The sequence below is a fragment of the Nothobranchius furzeri genome, chromosome 4 (genome assembly GCF_043380555.1).
Source record: "Nothobranchius furzeri strain GRZ-AD chromosome 4, NfurGRZ-RIMD1, whole genome shotgun sequence".
In the NCBI taxonomy this organism is placed as follows: Eukaryota; Metazoa; Chordata; class Actinopteri; order Cyprinodontiformes; family Nothobranchiidae; genus Nothobranchius; species Nothobranchius furzeri.
This window is the reverse complement of record NC_091744.1, coordinates 82,361,908-82,381,660: the sequence shown is the minus strand read 5'-3', so window position 1 is coordinate 82,381,660 and position 19,753 is coordinate 82,361,908. Positions and strand designations below refer to the sequence as shown.

At 45.8% G+C, this 19,753-nt stretch overlaps 2 protein-coding genes across 2 annotated transcripts; one reads left to right on the top strand and one right to left on the bottom strand.

The window, feature by feature from the left end:
• Positions 1 to 1,436: 1,436 nt before the first annotated feature.
• chtf8 (CTF8, chromosome transmission fidelity factor 8 homolog (S. cerevisiae)) lies at positions 1,437 to 3,245 on the bottom strand. The gene is made up of 3 exons (XM_015965172.3): positions 3,093 to 3,245; positions 2,377 to 2,500; positions 1,437 to 2,081 (listed from the first exon to the last, which is right to left on the bottom strand). The coding sequence occupies exons 1-3, from the start codon at positions 3,110 to 3,112 to the stop codon at positions 1,824 to 1,826; spliced, it is 402 nt and encodes a 133-aa protein (XP_015820658.3). The 5' UTR covers positions 3,113 to 3,245; the 3' UTR covers positions 1,437 to 1,823.
• Positions 3,246 to 3,262: 17 nt separating this feature from the next.
• Positions 3,263 to 18,165, top strand: utp4 (UTP4 small subunit processome component). The gene is made up of 17 exons (XM_015965171.3): positions 3,263 to 3,351; positions 4,413 to 4,577; positions 4,669 to 4,857; positions 4,938 to 5,022; positions 5,423 to 5,512; positions 7,641 to 7,855; positions 7,931 to 8,102; positions 8,208 to 8,299; positions 8,529 to 8,625; positions 8,729 to 8,793; positions 14,311 to 14,430; positions 14,595 to 14,751; positions 15,511 to 15,617; positions 15,714 to 15,809; positions 15,885 to 16,070; positions 16,646 to 16,756; positions 17,969 to 18,165. Exons 2-17 carry the CDS (start codon positions 4,419 to 4,421, stop codon positions 18,083 to 18,085), a joined length of 2,058 nt encoding a protein of 685 aa, XP_015820657.3. The 5' UTR covers positions 3,263 to 3,351; positions 4,413 to 4,418; the 3' UTR covers positions 18,086 to 18,165.
• The last annotated feature ends 1,588 nt before the right edge of the window (positions 18,166 to 19,753 follow it).

Below are 19,753 nucleotides of genomic sequence, written 5' to 3'. Positions count from 1 at the left end.
GAAGGTCTGCTGCGTCTGCTCGAACAGAGACATAAAGTCTCTGACAGCCTAATCTACATGAGATAGTGGCCAAGGTCTTTCATGCACTCTGCTCATCTGAACTGCTTCACCTCTGTTACAGCGAAGAACTATTTTGATTAACACATAATCAACAACTTTGTTACCAATAATAATGTGAGCCCAATGTTCAGTCAATCTGTGAAATGACAATGTTCTTACTTGTTATTATAATCCTGTGATCAATAGTATTTTACAAGTAATTATAATCCTGGACATTTGCACTAGACACTGATGACACGTTATGCTAAAGTCACACGACTCATTTCCTTTTGTCTGACCCAATCAGAACCTTCGTTTCTGGGGCTAGGCGTGCTTATCCGTGGCGTTTGTATAAACCCTCGTTTGCATGTCAAATTCTGATTCGCCAGTAAACCAAAATATGACAATTATAAAAATTATCCCACGCCACCTTTTCTTTAGTTCAAGTGTTCTAGAGAAGACTCGGACCGGCCATCCGGACTTCCTCTTCAGCGATAAAGAACCTCGACAAGCTGGATAAAATCTGTTGCACGCAACGGTTCCTTCAGAATAAAAGCTGAACCTCACGACCCCTTCAGGGTCTCGGAGACGCCAGTGATAACCTGTCGTGACCTGGAAGCATTCCAAGACTAGTTTGGTCGGCACCGCTGCTTTTCTACCGGCTTCGGTACCAAGGAGGGTCCGAGAGGACCTCGACATTCTGGATCTAACGGAGGGTTCCCCTGGGGTACGTAGACTGACAGAAGCCGTTTCATGTGTGTTATAAATCTCCTACTGAAGTTTAGAGCGAAACAATCACTCCCACTCAGAACTGCTTTTCCGGATCCGCTGGTTCTGAATAGCATTCCACACACACACACACACACACCATCATTCATCTCACGTCTCACTCCACCTTAGTCCATCAGTACACTGAGTTTTAAAGTTAGTCTTGTTTAAATTGTGTAGAAATAAATTTCTTAACTATTTTAAACCTGACTCTCTCTCTTTCCTCGGAGTTAATACAAAGTGTTGCTTAATCCCTGCAATAAAAAGTTCTGATCTTCTGGTTAAAATAGTCAAAGATCCATCAGATTGATATTTCATGTTTCTATGGAATCTCACATTTTATGGTTCATAAGTTAGATGTAAACGACCCATTCTTTACAACTGTTTGTCTGAGAAGGGCCGTCTGACTCAAAGAAAGAAAATCCCAGCTGGTTTAAGACAGCCGCGCCTTCTAGCCCCTCTGCGTGGCGTTTCTGGCCCAGAGGCTCAAAGTCTCCCAAACAGACGTCGTCCATCTGATTCGGTGTTTAAAAGAAACTGAAGCAGAACCAGAAGGTTCAAAGACAAATAACTGTAAGGGTTTGAGGCCTGAGAAAATATTAAATCTGTGTAAAAATGACTAAAGCAGAAAACATAAAGCAGTATTTTAATTAGAGCATGTTTTGAAATAACAACACAGAAACTTTAGTATCTGACAAAACACCGTTTAGCCGTCTGAACTGACTTTAGTTCAGACCATCGACATAAATGGTTCAGACATGTCCAACCAGCCACGGAGATGGGGGTACACTGTTCTTCTACACCAGTGGAGTCCACTGCTCCTCCAGGGCCACCATCCTGTACATTTTAGGTGTTTCTCTGCTTCAAAACATCTGTGTCTTTTTTAAAGCTTCTGCAGAGCTCTGTGACACTTTGAACTGGACATTTAACCACTGACTCAGGTGTGTCGGAACTGAGAAACAACTAAACCGCGCAGGACGGAGGCCTTCAGGGACCAGGGTCGGTGCACGGGTGTTCTACACCTTCTTGGGGACGTTAGTAATGATAGGTTTGGGACGTGTTTTGAAAATCAGCTTCTGTTTAATGAGCGCAGACACAGTGTAGGAGGTGGAGGTGAGTCCTTGATGGTCTGTTTCCATGGGGATCTGAGTGGCGTCATCAGCATAACTGTCCGGTGAATCTCCTGAATGTTTTCTGAGGACAGCAAAAGGTTTCTCCAGTTTGACCAGCTTCCCATAAAGAATATGATGCCCTACGATCAACACCGGCACCCCCTGGTGGAAATAAACGCAACAAAGGTCAGGTTATGTTGGGTATTTTTCATAATTTTCATCAGTGATGATGACACAGTGTCTACTGGCTCCTCTGAAGTTTGTCCCTTTTGTTTTGACAACCATAAACGCGAGCAGTGGAAACTATCACCACTTCAAGCAGGAAGCGTTTGATGATCAGAACCTTAAACCAAATAATTAAATCCATCATGTTTCTGCAATGGGCTTACAAAGGTCTCTAATGTGTTTTAGTTTGTAGTTTGAGTGGGTCTCAGATTTGTTGTAGAGTATTCAGCACCTCTTTGGTATAAAGCAGATCTCCCATCACGTTCCCAGCCAGACCGGAGTTGTGTCTGGACACCATCTCTCCCTGCAGCTCCACCAGCAGCCACTGCGGAGGGCTGCAGCCGTCCACGCTGCCTCTGCAGGACCACACACACACACACACACACACACACACACACACACACACACACACACACACACACACACACACACACACACACACACACACACACACACCAGCATCAACCACTAAACACACAGCAAATGTCTCCATATAGAACAGAACACTGATCCCACGGTGGGGAATTCACTCGTTAAGGCTCGTTAGGAAAGATATAATACAGGTAAATGCACAAGAGCATTATTGTAACAGCAAGTGAAAACTAATACAATTAGAAAATGTAGTTTCAAAGACAAAACAGCGTCAAGGACACAGACATGCAAATGTGCATCCGGGTATTGCACAGGCACTGCACACAGTTAGCGTGAAAAGGATAATACCAGTAACAGTGTGGCGTACTCACAGGAAGAGTGTAAAACTATAAATATATCAATTAATATTAGTTAAAGTAGCTTCTGACTGGTTGAAAATTGAACATTTTCCCCATCTTAAACTTTCTGGATCCGCTCGAATTCAAAATATTAACAGCACACATATTTTAAATCGAATAAATGAGGCTACATTTAGATTAAAACGAGTTCGGATATAAATTAGTTTTCGGTTCTTACCGTATAACTATCTGAACCATCCTCCTGTGATAAAATAAGCTGATTTTATTTTAAATTTCCCCACAATTTGCTTTTAAACGGAACTTAATTCGCAGGTTTAGTATCAAAACAGAAACGACTCCAGCCGGCTCCGCGCGCTGTCACTGCTATGACGTATTTCCGCCGTTCCTGCTTTACTTCCGGTTTAGAGGTCACCAACGTGGTTGCTGGTGTTTTGAAACGTGTGATGCAAAAAAAGTACATTTGACAGAAACAGGAGGTGAGAAACGGATTTTCTTTGTTTTTGGTGTTTTTAATAATTGTTGCTGACTAGCAGACACCTGCTGCTGGTTTAAATCCCTCCTTTATTGTTTCACAGGGTTCATGTTTAGCAGGGTCGTGTCAGCCGGAGGCGTCGTTGTTGTAGCTGAAGTTTTTCAGCTGCTGAGTGATGTTTTAAGCGTCATTGTTGGTATAAAAGAAGATATTTAGTTTAAAATATATGCTAATTACACCGAACGACAGGTATGCCTTTCAAAATAAATCAAACAGCAGAACGACTAGATTTTACTTATAAGAACTTCACGACGTCCTGACGTTTCTAGGATAGAAGGAAAAAACTAAAACTCGTGAATGTAAACGAGCATGACGAGCACACGTTTCAGATGTTTGGAATGTTAAAATGTTCTGATTTAGTAAAATATCAGCTGATTTAAATAACTATCAACAACCTCAGTTAGGAGAAACAGCGTCTCAGACGGTCTACCTGCTGTTTAAACAACTCTATTATTGGACATTTCATAAAATTACAGCACATTAAATGTAATTTAGTATATTTTACTGATAATTTTGTATTTATTTTGCAGCAGTAAATTGATTTTTAGAGATGTGGTTTTCTTTCTAGCTCAAATTATGTAGTAATTCTGCAGAATATGACATTTATGGTAATGTAAATCTAATTAAATATCAACTATGACATTTCTCAGATTAGACTTGTTTTAAAAGTAACTTACCCCATTGTGACTAGCTGTTAGCTTATCCATCTGGTCAGAACTAATGTGTTTCTTCAAACTGAGGTTGTTCATGGAGCTACGATAGGTTGGATTGGCGGGTTCTGATTGTATCGACCTGGACCAAAATCATCAAGTTGAAAAACCTAAAATAATTAATGTGGCTGAATAACCAAAAACTTTGGACTTTACTGAACCTTTAGTACCTTTGAACACATCATTAGGATAAAAGCTAGCATGATGGAAACCTGGTCCCTGTTGTTCTTCAGGGGTTGGGGCTGGCGGACTCCCTGTGGTTTCTGTGTATTATTGTTTTTATTTCCTGTTGCAGAAAGAGATGGGCGAGTTTAAGGTGCATCGTATCCGTTTCTTCAACCACATGCCCAGCGCCATCCGGGTCATGGCGTTCAACAGCCACACGGAGCGGCTGGCGGTGGCCCGAGCCGATGGCGCCGTGGAGATCTTTAACTTTGCTGACAACTACTATCAAGAGAAGGTAACAGCTTGGAAAAGCAGCAGCGAGAGTTAGAGCATGAGTTATTCGTTTGTCAGAAGAAGCTAACCGATGTTTTGGTTCTCATTCTCAGGTGATTCCTGGTCGGGATGGAAAAGCCGTGGAGGCGCTGTGTTGGGTGGGCCGGCGTCTGTTCAGCGCCGGTTTGGATGGAGAGATCACAGAGTATGACCTGGAGAACCTGAGGCCCAGAAACAGCATGGAGGCCTACGGGGGGCCCATTTGGACCATCAGCAGCAACAGTCAGGGGACCCTGCTGGCGGTCTGTAGATCTGACTGCACTCAGCAGTTCCTGTTTATTGTTGACGGTTATTTAACAGTGGATCTTTTTTATTTTGACAGGCTGGGTGTGAGGACGGCACCGTGAAGATGTTCGAGGTTTTGGAGGACAGGATTCAGTTTCAGAGGAACCTCAGCAGACAGAAAGGTGAGTTCAGCGTCACCAGGTGTCTCCAGGTTTATTTAGGATTGTTGAGCTGTGGCATTCCGCGGTGGTTTGATACAGAAAAAAAATCACAAAAATGGAGAAATTTCCGCACAGAAAACGATAAGATTTTGTTTAACCAGGTGAGAAAGCCCCGCCCCCTTTGGAGCTCAGGTAGCTCAGAGTTTAAAGGGTGGCTGGAAGTTGGATTTTTTTTTTTTATGTTTTTAACAGAATCTAAGTTTAAGCTGTAACATTTTTGGAGATTTTTTTTTTTACATATATTTACCTGCCAGTTGATGATGTCACTCACTCCACCTGCTGCGTCTCCTCAAAAAGCGGTACATTTCAAGCACGAATATTTAAGGAGCAGAATGAAATCTGATGGTTTCTGAATTGTTAGGTCGGATCATTTCCCTGTCCTGGCATCCGACTGGATCCCAGATCGCTGCAGGAATGTTGGACATGATCAAAATCTTCGACGCAGAGACGGGTAAGTCCATTCAGAAGGGATATGAACCACATCCATTCATCCATTCATTTATTTATTTATTATATTTAGAATAGGTTGTCTAAAAAATGTCAGAGACACTGAAGAGAGGGGCGGAGCTTTCACCCGACCACTACCTGGTGGTGAGTCGGTTTCGATGGTGGGGGAGGAAGCCGGTCAGACCTGGCAAACGTATTGAGGGTCTGCTGGGAACATCCGGCGTAGTCTCGTGTCAGAAAGGGCTTCAGTTCCCACCTCCGACAAAAATTTCAACACGTCCCGAGGGAATTGGGGGACATTGAGTCCGAATGAGCCGTCTTCTGTGCTTCCATCGACGAGGCGGCTGACCGGACTTGCTGCCGCAGGATTGTCGGTGCCTGTCGTGGTGGCAACCCCCGGACCCGCTGGAGGACACCGGCGGTCAGGGATGCTGTCAAGCTGAAGAAAGAGTCCTATCAGGTCTTTTTGGCCTGTGGGACTCCAGAGGCAGCTGATGGGTACCGGCAGTCCAAGTGGTATTCGGCCCGGGTGGTCACGGAGGCAAAAACCCAGGCATGGGAGGAGTTTGGTGAGACCATCGAGCAACACTTCCGTACGGCTTTGAGGAGATTCAGGTCCACCTTCCGGCGCCTCAGGGTGGGGAGGGAAGCAGTGCACTACCAACACTATCTATAGTGGGGACGGTGTGCTGCTGACCTCTACTCAGGACGTTGTGGATCGGTGGGCAGAACACTTCGAAGACCTCCTCAATCCCACTGACACGTCTTCCAGTGAGGAAGCAGAGTCTGGGGACTTTGGGTTGGGCTCTCCAATCTCTGGTGCTGAGGTCACTGAGGTGGTTAAAAAGCTCCTCTGTGGCAAGGCTCCGGGGTGGATGAGATCCGCCCGGAGTTCCTTAAGTCTCTGGATGCATAGGACATCAGGGCATGGACGTAATTCGGGGGGGGACAGGGGGGACATGTCCCCCCCACTTTTTCCAAAGTCAAGTTTTGACCCCTGCACTTTTTACTATCAAAAACAATATTTACGCTATGTTAAATTGAGACTGGTTGAGCTCTAGGACCAAGCGGAAAACAACCGTTTGTGTTGAAGCCTGTTTCCCCTTAGAGCATGCTGTAAAGATACCCCCCCGTGTCCCCCCCACTTCTAAAGTGAAAATTTCGTCCATGCATCGGGGGCAGTTCCACTGGACTTGCAGGCTGGGGTGGCGGTCCCCCTATTGAAAAGGGGGACCGCAGGATGTGTTCCAACTACAGGGGGATCACACTCCTGAGCCTCCCTGGTAAGGTCTATTCAGGGGTCCTGGAGAGGAGGGTTCATCGGCTTGTCGAACCTCAGATTCAGGAGGAGCAATGTGGTTTTCGTCCTGGCCGTGGAACACTGGACCAGCTCTAGACCCTTAGGGGAACCCTGGAGGGTGTGTGGGAGTTTGCCCAACCAGTCTACATGTGTTTGCGGATTTGGAAAAGGCGTTTAACTGCGTCCCTCTAGGGGGACCCTGTGTGTGTGTGTGTGTGTTGTGTGTGTGTGTGTGTTGTGTGTGTGTGTGTTGGGGGGGGTGTACTCTGAGAGTATGGGGTACCAGGACCTCTGATACGGGCTGTTAGGTCCCTGTATGACCGGTGTCAGAACTTGGTCCACATTGCCGGCAGTAAGTCGGGCTCGTTCCCGGTCAGAGGTGGACTCCACCGAGGCTGCTGTTTTGTCACCGATGCTGTTCATAACCTTTATAGACAGGATTTCTAGGAGCAGCCAAGGTGTGGAGGGGATGCAGATGATGCGGCTCGGAGTAGATCTGCTTTTCCTCCCCATCGAGAATGTCCAGTTGAGGTGGCTTGGGCAACTGGTCAGGATGCCTCTCTGGTGAGGTTTTCAGGAACGTCCAACTGGGAGGAGACCTAAAGGTAGACCCAGGACACGGTGGAGGGACTATGTCTCTCACCTGGCCAGGGAACGCCTTGGGATTCCCCCGGAGGAGCTGGCCCAAGTGCCTGGGGAGAGGGAAGTCTGGGCCTCTCGCCTTAGACTGCCGCCCCCGCGACCCGACTCCGGATAAGTGGTTGAAAATGGATGGATGGAAAAATTTGTAATTTAATTTGGATTTAAATCTTGTTTCCGGTCCTGACACCAGGTCACGCCACACACAGACTGCTGGTGGAGCGAGGCCTCCAGCGAACCTCTAACAGCCAGGAGGTGGTGGTGTGGAGCGTCGCCTTCTTGTCTGACCACACCATCATAAGTGGCGATTCTGCTGGAAAGGTCCAGATCTGGGATGGCATCACCGGAACGCTGGTCCGGACTCATCTGCTCACCAAGTGGGACGTCCTGGTTCTAGCCGTGTCACCGGTGAGAGATGAGACCCGAGCTGCACGTTGAAGCCGGCGGTTTGGTGCCGGTCCCTGAAACGGTTCTGTCCTACAGGATGAGAGCAGCGTGATCGCTGGAACGTCGGAGGGAACCGTTGTCCAGTTCCAGTTCATCTCCTCCACGGTGGACCAGCAGGACAAGCAGTGGGTCAGAACCAGGACCTTTAAGAGCCACTCGCATGACGTGAGGGCGCTGGTTCACACCGACACGGCTGTGGTTTCTGGAGGTTGGTGAATTTATCTGTAGGTGCATGTGGGCAGATGCTGATCCAGTCCGGAGCTGCTGATCCGTTACCCATGATTTCAGTGATTATGACGATGTTTTCTGTCAGGAGTGGACACCCAACTGGTGGTGCGACCCCTGCTGGACAAAGTGGAGAAGAACACCCAGGAGTCTGCGATGCGTAAAATCATTTTCCCTCATGTGAGTCCAGATGTTTGGAAGCTTATTAGTGCCAGATGTAAAGAGGATGGATCTAGATTAAGTTCAGGATGATCCCGAGAGTCGATAAAGGCTGAAGTCAACCTGAGTCCAGATGTTCCAAGAGCTCTGATCCCAGTTATCAGGTCCCCAGAGAAAGTGACTTAAAGATGCTTTAGGTCAAGGCTGTCGCCATGGCAATGTGCTTAACTTTTGTGCGCTCTCCTCATAGAGAAATCTCGTTAGCTGTGCAAAGAAAGCTGGGCTGCTCCTCTTCCAGTTTTCTGATCATTTGGAGCTGTGGAGGCTTGGAGAGAGCGACGGGAATGGTGAGACGCGCGCACACACACGCCTGACCTCTAACCTGCGAGTGGGTCGGTTTGTGTCTGGTGTTTGCTGCTTGTCTAGATTAAATTTTCTGTGTGTTACCAGGTAAACCAGGTGACCGTCTACCTGTGAAGAGGAATCCAGAGAAACTGATCCAGCTCAAGAGGAAGGTGAGTTGCTGTCGTGTCTTCAGTAGAAGCTTCTGGAACCTGAGGGCCGTTCCATGAAGCAGCTAATCTCATAAGCCAGGCTCACTCTGGCGATCACGGCTCGATTTTCCCAAGTTCGGTTCCTGGAGCGAGGCCAACCTGAAGCCCCGCCCATTCACTGTGGTGGCACGTAGGGCTGCACCGAAAATTCGTTCACTGAAATTTTTCTGCTGAAAATGACCCAAAGGTTCAATTCTTTGGTTTTCGGACAAAATGCCAAAGTTAGTGAACCAACATGGCCGAAACAGGCGGTCGGCTGAACCCCGTTTTGGCTTCACCTCGCTCCACCCTCGTGGGAATTTCCTTCATAAAAATGTTACACTCAGATTTCAAAGGTAAAGTTTTCCGCTTTTAGTAATGCTGTTTTATTTCGATCGCTACTCAAATCAATCATGACGCACGCTTCACATCTGGCCGGCTTTTTTTCTTCTTTTACACGCCCGCTACGTCTGTCACCATTTCTGGTGTTTTTACCGTCCTTTCTGCACCCACCATGTCCTGAACATCATGTGTGAAGCGTCTTTACTCTGACCAAGCACACAGCGGCCACTTTCTCCCTCACTGGATGAGAGAACATCTTCATCAGAGGGTGATTGTTAAGCCTGGTTCATGCTTCTCCGCAAGCGACAGACACGCACGGACTGACGGAAGCGTTTTGCTCTCACACTTCTCCGTCTCCTGGGGAGTGTTGCAAAGCAATTCCCCAGCAGGACAACAGAGGGCGTAGCGCTGTTCTGTGGTATCCTGTCATGTATCGGTCCAAGATCGTGTGTTTATATTGTGTTTTTTGTGTATATAAGAGACTTTTAACACAGACATATTTGTCTCTCATTCTCCCACCGCTTCATGCGCTCCCCACCTCTAAACCCACGTTTCCTGTCATTTCCGTCCACAAATAAAACGCTTGCTGCGCATCTTTTCACTCCTCCAGTCACGGGAGGATGAAACGTTCATATTTTTAGAGTTTTTTCGCGAGGTATTCTTCAAGCTTCTCCGTGTCTGCCGCTAGTTATCCTCGGCTCTCTTTGCAATGGCGGCGCTGTAAACAACAGCGGCGTCCTGACCAATCACAAGCTTGCGTAATCCGTCTCGTTCGACGGATGTTTAAAAATGTGGGCTCGACTTCGTACGTACCTGCGTGCCTGCCGGAGCCCTACGCAAGGACGGATAATGGCGTTGCGTGTCTCCGCACTGACGCAGACGGAGAAGCATAAATCAGGCTTTACTCTTCAGAATCAGAGTCAGCCTTTGAGGTTCTCCTCTGTGTGCTCCACTCCTCTCCTCCCAGTCGGGAGCCTCCTGATAGGGTGGTGGTGGTCAAACTATAAACACCAAATACTTCAATAGAAACACACAGAAGTGTTGCTCAGATTGAAGTTGCATGTCTCCACTAACCTCTGGTGTAAAGTAGTAACTTTGTGAGGGATTATATTTGCAGGTGTGGCTCATTAAATGCAATATTGCGACTTTGGATCATAAAGGGTTCATTTTACAGTCCTCAGCAAGCCTTTCAGTTGTAAGCCTGATGCTTTAGTGTGACTGGTGAAGCTCAGGTCTGAATCCATTATGACATGAAGATATCTAAGCCAGGTCTTTGTCTTTATTCCTCTGGAGCAGAGCTGAGCAGTAACCTCCGTCATGTCCTTATTTCCAAAGACGATAACTCGTCTCACGCCCGATGCGAGTCGTCAGTAGGTCACAAAGCTTCCTTTATCTTTCAAAGGTGTCTCCAACAGTGGTGGTTCTACATGGAATTACTCCCCGGGCGAGGCCCCCTTTGAGCGCCCCCCCAACCGCCCTCACCACCACCACCACACCACCCCACCTGCACGAACACACACGTTTTCTACAAACAGGCATGTTTTATTAGAACGACTATTGAACATTCATTTTTCTAAGTTGCACATATTTACATTAATTACTATGAAGTTGTCAGAATGTAAAGCAATATACATTATATACTGTATCAAAATATATAGAATCAAATATACAAAAACAACTAAACTAACTAAATATTAAGAATATATGCACATAATATATAATAAATATTCTAAATAGCAAAAATATTTCACACATAACAAACTAAAGATAATCACTACAGCACTGCACTTAGAACAGAAAACACAAACTAAAATTAAAACCTAACCTTGATGCAAAGTCATCAATAATGTCATCACATGAAATCTGCTCCCCTACTGAGTGATTGATACGAATCAGAGCCAGGTTAGTGAGCCGCCCCTGAAACATAGGTGACCTCAGGTACGACGATCAAGTTTTGAAAAGCTCCTCTCAGCTTGAGCCACAGTGACTGGCAGAGCAGTCCAAAAGTTGTGGTAGATCTCCAATAGATCTTTATCATGATCCATAATATTTTAGAATTGCCTCTGAAATTGTAATTTAAACTGACATAAAAAAAACTGTAGACTACCAAAAATGCCAACTTTTACAGAACAAACCAGGTAAAAAATAATCAGTGCAGCCATCTGCAATAAATAACCAGGATAGTTAGTGGTGACTGGGGAGTTTTCTTCTGCTTGTAGAGTTGTTTTATTTATTATTATGTGAACTTGATCAACATGTGTGTTGTTCAGGCAGGCCACAGGCTGCAGCGAGCATTTAACAAATCCTAGTTTGAATCAGTAAAAAAATGATCCAAGGAATTTATTCGAACCATTTGAATATTCGTTTCAATATTTCAGCCCTATTAGCTCTGTTAGCAACTAGTTGACCGAATTTAACCGTTAAAATCTCGGTTAACTGGTTCAAAAAATTGAAAACATTCATCATGAGAGCGTACATACCTTTATTTTTCTCCTCTTTTTTTCTTTTTTATTCCTGAATCGGGCACCTGTTGGTTTTAGCCTTTTTATGTTCATCTCTTCTGTTTGGCTCTTGACTCAATAAGTTTCCTTTAGTCAGGACTAAACAATTTGACCTTGATGGGGGGTGACCACAAAATCGTTTTTTTTTTTTTCCTTTTTTTATTCGGCCATTTCACACAATTCAGAAACACCTGAAAGAATGATAGGCCTGTGTTTATGATATTATGAATGAAATGTGGAAGAACATCAAGATGTGATCGACTTTAGCCATGTTGATAGTTGATTCAGCCCCTACCCGCTCATTTCATTTGGACCCACCCAGAGGTGAATTCCCCCGCCGCACCCCTCCCCAACCTCTTCTTCATACACACACGGCGCACGGAGCGCCTGCAGCTGCAGGGGGCGCCAACGTGCTGTTTCCAATCCAGACACGGTCATATGACAGATAATAGAAAACCTCGGTGCGGCGCAGATTTCCTTTTTTTTTTTTTTTTTACTCAGCGCTTGTGCGCCCTTTTTGTGTCATGAAAAAATGCCGCCCCGGGCAACTGCCCTGTCTGCCCGTGCCTAAAACCGCTACTGGTCTCCAACATAAGTCCTACTCCTGCTCCTGATGTCAGCATTATTAATAAGTATAATTATACATCAGCTTTTGTTTGGGATGGACCCATATCATTAACTTAATATGTTACCGTAGCTTTAAACTACCTTACAGCTGCCATCATAATCCATATGTGATGGAAATACTGTATTTATGAGATTATAAAACTTGGTCACAGTCCGTGCTTCTCGCCGAGGTTCAGGTTATTTTATTTCTTCGTGGCACAGAACGCGTGAAACCTGAAAATAAAAAAGCTGCTTTATATCACAGCAGCATAAACAAAAGGTGCTTTATTAAAAACAAACAGAAATGATTCAACCTCACGGCAAACGCGCTAATATTTGTTTTAAATGACACACGTGAGTCTGTCTCGGTGTGTGGTATGAGTGCTAAATGTGTATTTGACATAGAAATGGTTTTACTTTTAAACATTTGAGGGTCATGTGACTGACGGGGGCCCCTGGCGTTGCCATGGAAACGCTGAGCGTTCCAACTAAATGGCTGCAGCTACACAGCTTTAATCAAGCAGCTGGTGGTCTCTATTTTAGTTGTGATCGTCCCCGTAGGCGTGAATGAATAATTCTTGCTCCGTCTGGGAGAGGGACGTGGCTCCTTCCTGCAGACGCGAGTGGACCTTGTTTGTCTTTCCTCGCTTGAATCCGCGAGGATCGAGTCCACCTGAGCTTCATTCATGGAGTCAGGAATAAGTCTGCGGTGAGCTGGAATGAGGATTCAAAGAGCCGCGATTTCTCTGGGGGTCGAGGTCGACTCAGCTGAAATTTGATGAACTGTGTGTGTAAAATCTTCCTTTTCCAGGTAAGGAAACGCTACGGTTCAGTCCGTCCTGGTAAAGGGGGACGTGGAAAGACTCATTCATGCTTTTATTACCTCTAGAATGGTCTTTATACTGGGGCGAGTCAAGAATGTCTCAAGAGTGCAGTTGGTGCAGAATGTTAGCTAGCTCGTTTGCTAACAGGCACCTGTAGGCATGATCACATCACCCCGGCGCTAGCTCCTCTTCACCGCATTCCAGTTTGTAGAATTTAAAAAGGCTGGCACCGGCATACCTCTCAGACATTCTCCTGCCGTACGATCCACCTACGAGGTCGGCTGACCAGCTGCAGCGGGTTCTCCGAGGGCGAGGCGGAGACGTGATAGGTGTGGCTGCTCCTAGCTTATGGAACCAGCTGTCCGTCAACATCAGGAAAGCCTCCTCGCTTGTGGTTTTTAAAACTCTTCTCGAGACTCACTTCTACTCGCCAAGTTTTAACACGATCTGATTGTTGTACATCCACTCTTGTTTGATTTTTATATTCCAATGGTGTTTTTTAAGCGTCTTTATCCAGATTTATTTTTAACTGTGATGTCTTTTATTATTGGTGTTTGTAGTGTTTTATATCTGCGCTAACTGTACAGCACTGTGGTTGACAGTGTTGTGTAGAAAGTACTATAGGACTGGATTCTGAGCTCGCTTCAGGCGTGCTCTATAGGTAGAAGCAGGCTCATGTTTTAATAATAATAATAATGCATTGAACTTATAGAGCGCTTTTCTAGACACCCAAAGACGCTTTCACACACTCTCACATTCACACACTGCTAGTGATGGTAAGCTACTATGTAGCCACAGCCGCCCTGGGGAGGTCTGACAGAGGCGAGGCTGCCATTTGGCGCCGTCGGCCCCTCTGACCACCACTAACACAGGCAAGTTGGGTGAAGTGTCTTGCCCAAGGACACAACAGCAGGATACCCCTGGCGGGAGCTGGGATCGAACCCATGACCCTCCGATCATGAGGCAGCCCGCTCTACCACCTGAGCTACTCCTTACCCATGCTTTTATTCTGAAAGAGCTTTGGACAAAGGTCCACAAATGTCATCAGGTTAGATTGGTACTGGCGAAGAGGTTAGTTTAATTAGAAGTGTGTGTGTGTGTGTGTGTGTGTGTGTGTGTGTGTGTGTGTGTGTGTGTGTGTGTGTGTGTGTGTGTGTGTGTGTGTGTGTGTGTGTGTGTGTGTGTGTGTGTGTGTGTGTGTGTGTGTGTGTGTGTGTGTGTCACAGGGTGAGGATAACATCTGCTGTAGTGCTTTGTCTCCATGCGGAGGCTGGTTGGCGTACGCCACCGTCTCCAGCGTCCGTCTCTACAGGCTGCAGCTGGACAACAACATCAGCATCAACAAGGTGAGCTCCACACACACCTGCTCATTTGGTGCCCGTTTAAATATTTTGGGGAGAAATTAAGTCAACCCTGTGATGTTTTCAGACTCGTGGGTTCAAAACTCATCTCACTCAGAATTTTTCCAGAAAGAATTCCAGCTCCTCTCGTCCCTCTTTCTCGCCTTCAGGTGTCCAAACTCCCTAAAGAACTGAACTCGGTCCATCAGCTGAGTTTCTCCTCTGATTCCTCCAAACTCTTCGCCTCCTCCATTCTGTCGTCGGTCATCGTCGCTTCTGTCAAAGAGCTGGAGTGCAAATATCTTCATACCTTCAAACCCCCGTCTGGTGAGTTCCGTCGGCTGATCCGGTGGGAAAGGTCAGTTCAGTCGTGTGGAAACTCGGGATGTCCTGTTCTGATATCGACATCTGAAGTCATTCGATATCTGCTCAAAAACTGTCGGATTACATCGGACTGCAACAAAAATCTCCGATATAAGTGATCCGGTGCGCTTTAAATTTCATTCCAGCAAATCTTGTATTTTTATTCTCATGTCTGAGCTCAGCAGTTCCTACCATGACAGCAAAAAGTAACTGAAGTGACCTTCAGTTAGTATTTTGTACTTCAAAGTGATAATTTGTAGTTTTTACCATTCATCAGTTTTACATTATGTCAGATGGTTAGAAAAATACTTACCGTTATCGGCTCTTGTTCTCCGATTGAGTAACACCACTTGATCAAGCCTTTCATACTTTCCACTACAAAATAGGTAAAAGTATTTATGATCTGTGCTGATGTCGTAAAGGATTGATATCGGTATTGGTTACAACTGAAGACTGCAATATCGGTGTCGTATCGGGACATCTGTAGTGGAAACACCTGAGATCTCACCTGGTTCAGCAGAACCCACAAGTAAAAAAATAAATTAACTCCAGTGTTTGTTTGTTTTTTACTTCAAATTGAAACCTGATCCAGCCATCCTGGGTTTAATGACATCATCACATGCAGTGGATTTAATTTTTAAAACAAATCTGGTAAATTTGCATTTATAGAATAAAGTTTTGCAGAAGCCACAGATTTATGTTTGTAATATTTTTTGCACCCAGACTCCAGACAGCCTGTCCACCTGCTGTCTCCCAGTGAGGACGGTAACTGGTTGGCCACAGCAAACACAGGTGGAGAGATTCATGTCTTCGACGTTCACAAGCTAAAGGTGAGTTCAGACCCAGAACTCCTCTGAGCCGGCTTGTGTTGGATCATTCCCGGACCGTGTCGTTTACTTCCAGCTGATCTCAATGTCTCCCTGCAGCTCCACTGCTCGGTTCCGGTGTGTGGATCCTGTCCGACGGCTGTCTCCATCCACCCGTTCAGCTGCAGCCTCGTCTCCGTTCACGCGGACCAGCAGGTGGGAGCAGCGTATCCGTCTAGTCGGTGTGTTCTAAGGCGAACGGTGGATCTTTGAGCTTTGGTTTGTTTGCAGATCTTCGAGTTTTCCCTGAAGCAGAAGGAGTTCACGGCGTGGAGCCGGAAGCTACAGAAACAAGGAATGCACCCGCTGTGGCTGCAGAGGGACGCTCCCATCACCCGGGTCACCTTCAATCCCAATAACCCGACTCACATCCTTCTGCACGACACCTCCATGTTCTGCATCGTCGACCAGATTCTGGTATGAGAGCACTTTGTGTTTCAACTCAAATTAACTTTATTGACAAATCGCTTTTCAAACACGAGAAAAGCACGAACTGATTAAAAAAAAACATGTTCTGGTTTTTAGTCACTGATATCATCTAAAAGTTTTGTTTAATTAGAAAAAAAAACAAGATTTGCTTAAATCTCCCTTAGAAAGTTTAAAACCAAGAATAACTAAAACACAGCGTTCAAACACTGAGGCGGCAGAGCATCTAGTCTCCTCTCACCGCCTGATCTGTCCACTCGGGGGCGCCAAAGCTCCATAAAATCACGCCGTGCTCATTAAACATCAGAACAGTTTTATATTAATTATGAAGCTAAATCATATTTATTCCAGATATTCTTCACGCACATTTAGTTTATGCCCTTTATTTTGTTTAATTCAACTTTTTATTCACTCTTATTTTCATAAAATGACAAGTCCGATTCAGTTTCAGCCTCGATGGAAACCAGCACCATACCAAACACCTGATTTTATTAACTTCTTTTAAGAAAGTGATTATTTTAATTAGAACTTCATTTTTTTCTGATGGCATTTATTTCTGGGTTTAGCCGCTTCCTGAAGAGAAGACGAGGTTCTACAATCAGTCGGTTCTCCAGAGTCTTTCTTTGGGAGAACGGCTCAGAAACAGCCACGCCTTCAAGGTGTACAGGAACTTCCAGGTACGACATTCAGTTCCTCGTCTATGTCACCAGTGTTGGTGTCAATTTATCTGATCGGCTTTTATTTTGATGGTTTGTGTCACTTCCTGTCAGACAACGACCGTCATGAGTCCCTGATCACATTTTATTCTGACATTGAATGTGCTACTACTAGTTTACCCGCTTAATTATAGATTCACTAGGATAAATACAATAAAGTTTCTCTCTCGCCAAATAGAATATTTACTAAGAAATCACAATGTAGCCATAGACACATTAATTTGTATATATGGTGTGTGTGTGTGTGTGTGCGCTCTGTCTTCTCCATCCCCAGTGAGTCGTGGAGGATGGCTGCTTATACTGAGCCAGGATCCTCTGGAGGTTTCTCCCTGTTAAAAGGGAGTTTTCCTCTCCACTGTCGCTGCATGCTTACTTTAGGGCCATTCCCATCTGTACCGGGTCGGCCCGGGCCGGGTAGCGTAGGTTGTTTACATATCTGAGTGGCCTGGTATTCTTCCAAGCTAACCAAGGCTCATTCTCAGCCCTCTTCTCGAGGGGGTCTGCTTCAGGCCGACCAGGGCCAACACGCCCACTGCTGACAGCAAATTCACACCTTCCACTACAGCAAGCCTCTGATTGGTGGGTAGAACCAGCCCACATGGGCTTAAGGCATGCTCAATTCATTATCATGCTGATTACCCAGAAGCTGAAAGTGTCTCTGACTGCTTATACCTAAGCAAGGATGTGTGGAAACAACCGGGCCAGGCTGGGGCCGACTGGGGCTACCCGCCTGGGCCGACCCGGTACAGATGGGAATGGGGCTTTAGTATGAGGATTGCTCTGAAGACTCTGACACTAGTCAGTGACTCGATGCAACCTGCTGGGTTCCTTATATAGGAATCTTTTTTTCTGATTGGCTTAATGAACTGACCTGTAATGAATGTTTACAGTGTGAAGGTCCTCGAGACGACTCTTGTTGTCATTTGGTGCGTTATAATTAAACTTGAGTTGAATGAGTTCTAGAAAGCATCTTTTAGTGGTGTGTTTCAGTTCTGGGGGGTCATCGGGTCATCCAGTAGGCAGCACACCTGTCAGAACAACCTGAGGGCTCACTTATCCCAACAGAACCTCAAACTTTCCTCGAGGTGTCTAGTTTCTTCTAGATGGACTTTTGACCTTTGACCTATACCAGGGCAGGTGAAGGTGTGTGACGTGTGTGTCGATTCCTCTCAGAACCTCCTGTGTGTGGACCTGATGGAGGACCACTCCCTGGTCGTGGTGGAGCGCCCCCTGCTGGATATCGTGTCTCAGCTGCCGGCGCCGGTCCAACAGAAGAAGTTTGCCACATGAACAACGTTTCTACCACAGAACTGTTCCTCTAGTCCTGGTTTTAGGAGATGTTTTGTTATAAATACAAATACTTACTGTGACTTGAGTTGTTTTGTTTAAGAATCAGACGAATGAAACAAATTCACAGACATTTTAATCTTGATTGAAATTTCACATAATAGTTATTTTCCTGTCAAAGAACGTTTGTATTTTATTACAGCCACAGAGCAGAAGCAATAATAATAATAATAATAATAATAATGACCCGGCGAGAAAGCAGATCGATGCAACTTGGACTCAAACATGATGGACGCCCGTTTTCCAGCTGCCAAACGTTTTACCACAAAGAACGAGAAAATTCCTGTTTTCAGTCAGATTTATCAGGATGTGCCACATCTGGCCAAGCCCCTCCCCACACATCTGTTAGGACTCGAGCACAGCTGCACGTGACTCGGACATCAGAAACCCTGTACAGGTCAGGTAGGGTAAAAAAAATAAATAAAAGGAAGGAAGCTCCACAGGAATACGGCGAGGGAACAGGAGGAGTCTCATCAACCATCGTCCAGAAGCTCCAGCCTCGCTGCTCCGATCGCTCAAACCGGTCCGAACAAACACACTTACAGTTTGATGGGGTTCTGTGTGAAGCTGAGAGCCGACGGCTAACCCTACATGAGGCGTCATCTCGAGTTTAACAGAAAACAGCTGCACTATCCAGGTTATCCTGATGTTTTCAATCAAACTCAACACGATCACGTCCAGATTACCGGGAATCTGCACCAAAGTTCCTGAGACTCGGGAGGGATTTTCAGAACGGACTGCTGCTCCACCTGCTTCACTTCTCATATTTGGCTGAAATTTGTACAAAGTTTTAAAAAGAAAACTGGTTTTTGGTTCTGAAGCCGAGCGGACCGGCTGCAGCGACAAACTTCTTTCAAACGTTACAACCGCAAATAAATCTGACAAAAGTTCAGTAAAATCAGGCTGAATAAACCGTGTGCTGGAAACCAACTTCAGTCCCCCCCATGATTATCTGAAATATGTGCATCCGTTTCTATAAAAATGGCCACATTTATATGAATAAATGGGAGCTACAGTCAGAGTCCAGCTTGACGTTGCCTCACACCAGAACCGCCCTGACGTGGATGGGTCGGACCGCACCACCTCAGATCTGAGATAGTGATCAAACCCTTTATCATAGTTCAAACATCTTATAAAATAAAATGACATCAGATGACGCGGCGGCGTGAACGAAACAGGAATAAATGAAAGGAAACGCGTTAAAACGGGACGAAGGCAACAGCGGCCGGCCGGCGAGACCAGGCTGTAAAAACAGGCAGAAAAGAGACGAGAACAGGAGAGTAGAAGACGACTATATACACTGATATATACATGATACAGGTTACGAAAGAGAGCCGAGTCCTAAAGCTAGACCCGAGCACGGCCGCGCACAGACCGGGCCAAACAGAACCGTCGTGGCACCAATAAATAGGAAAGGAAGCGTGGACGGCGCCCTGTCCCCTGATCCCGTCCTGCTGCTCGACGTCAATAAATTAAACAGTCTGATGTACTCAAACATCACCAGGAGAAAGGTTCTGACGGACCCAGTCGGGTCGGTCTCATCGTCCAGATGGAATGTTAGAAAAACAAAACCTTTCTTCCAGTGTGTCTTTTAGCGCGTTGAGGTCCCAC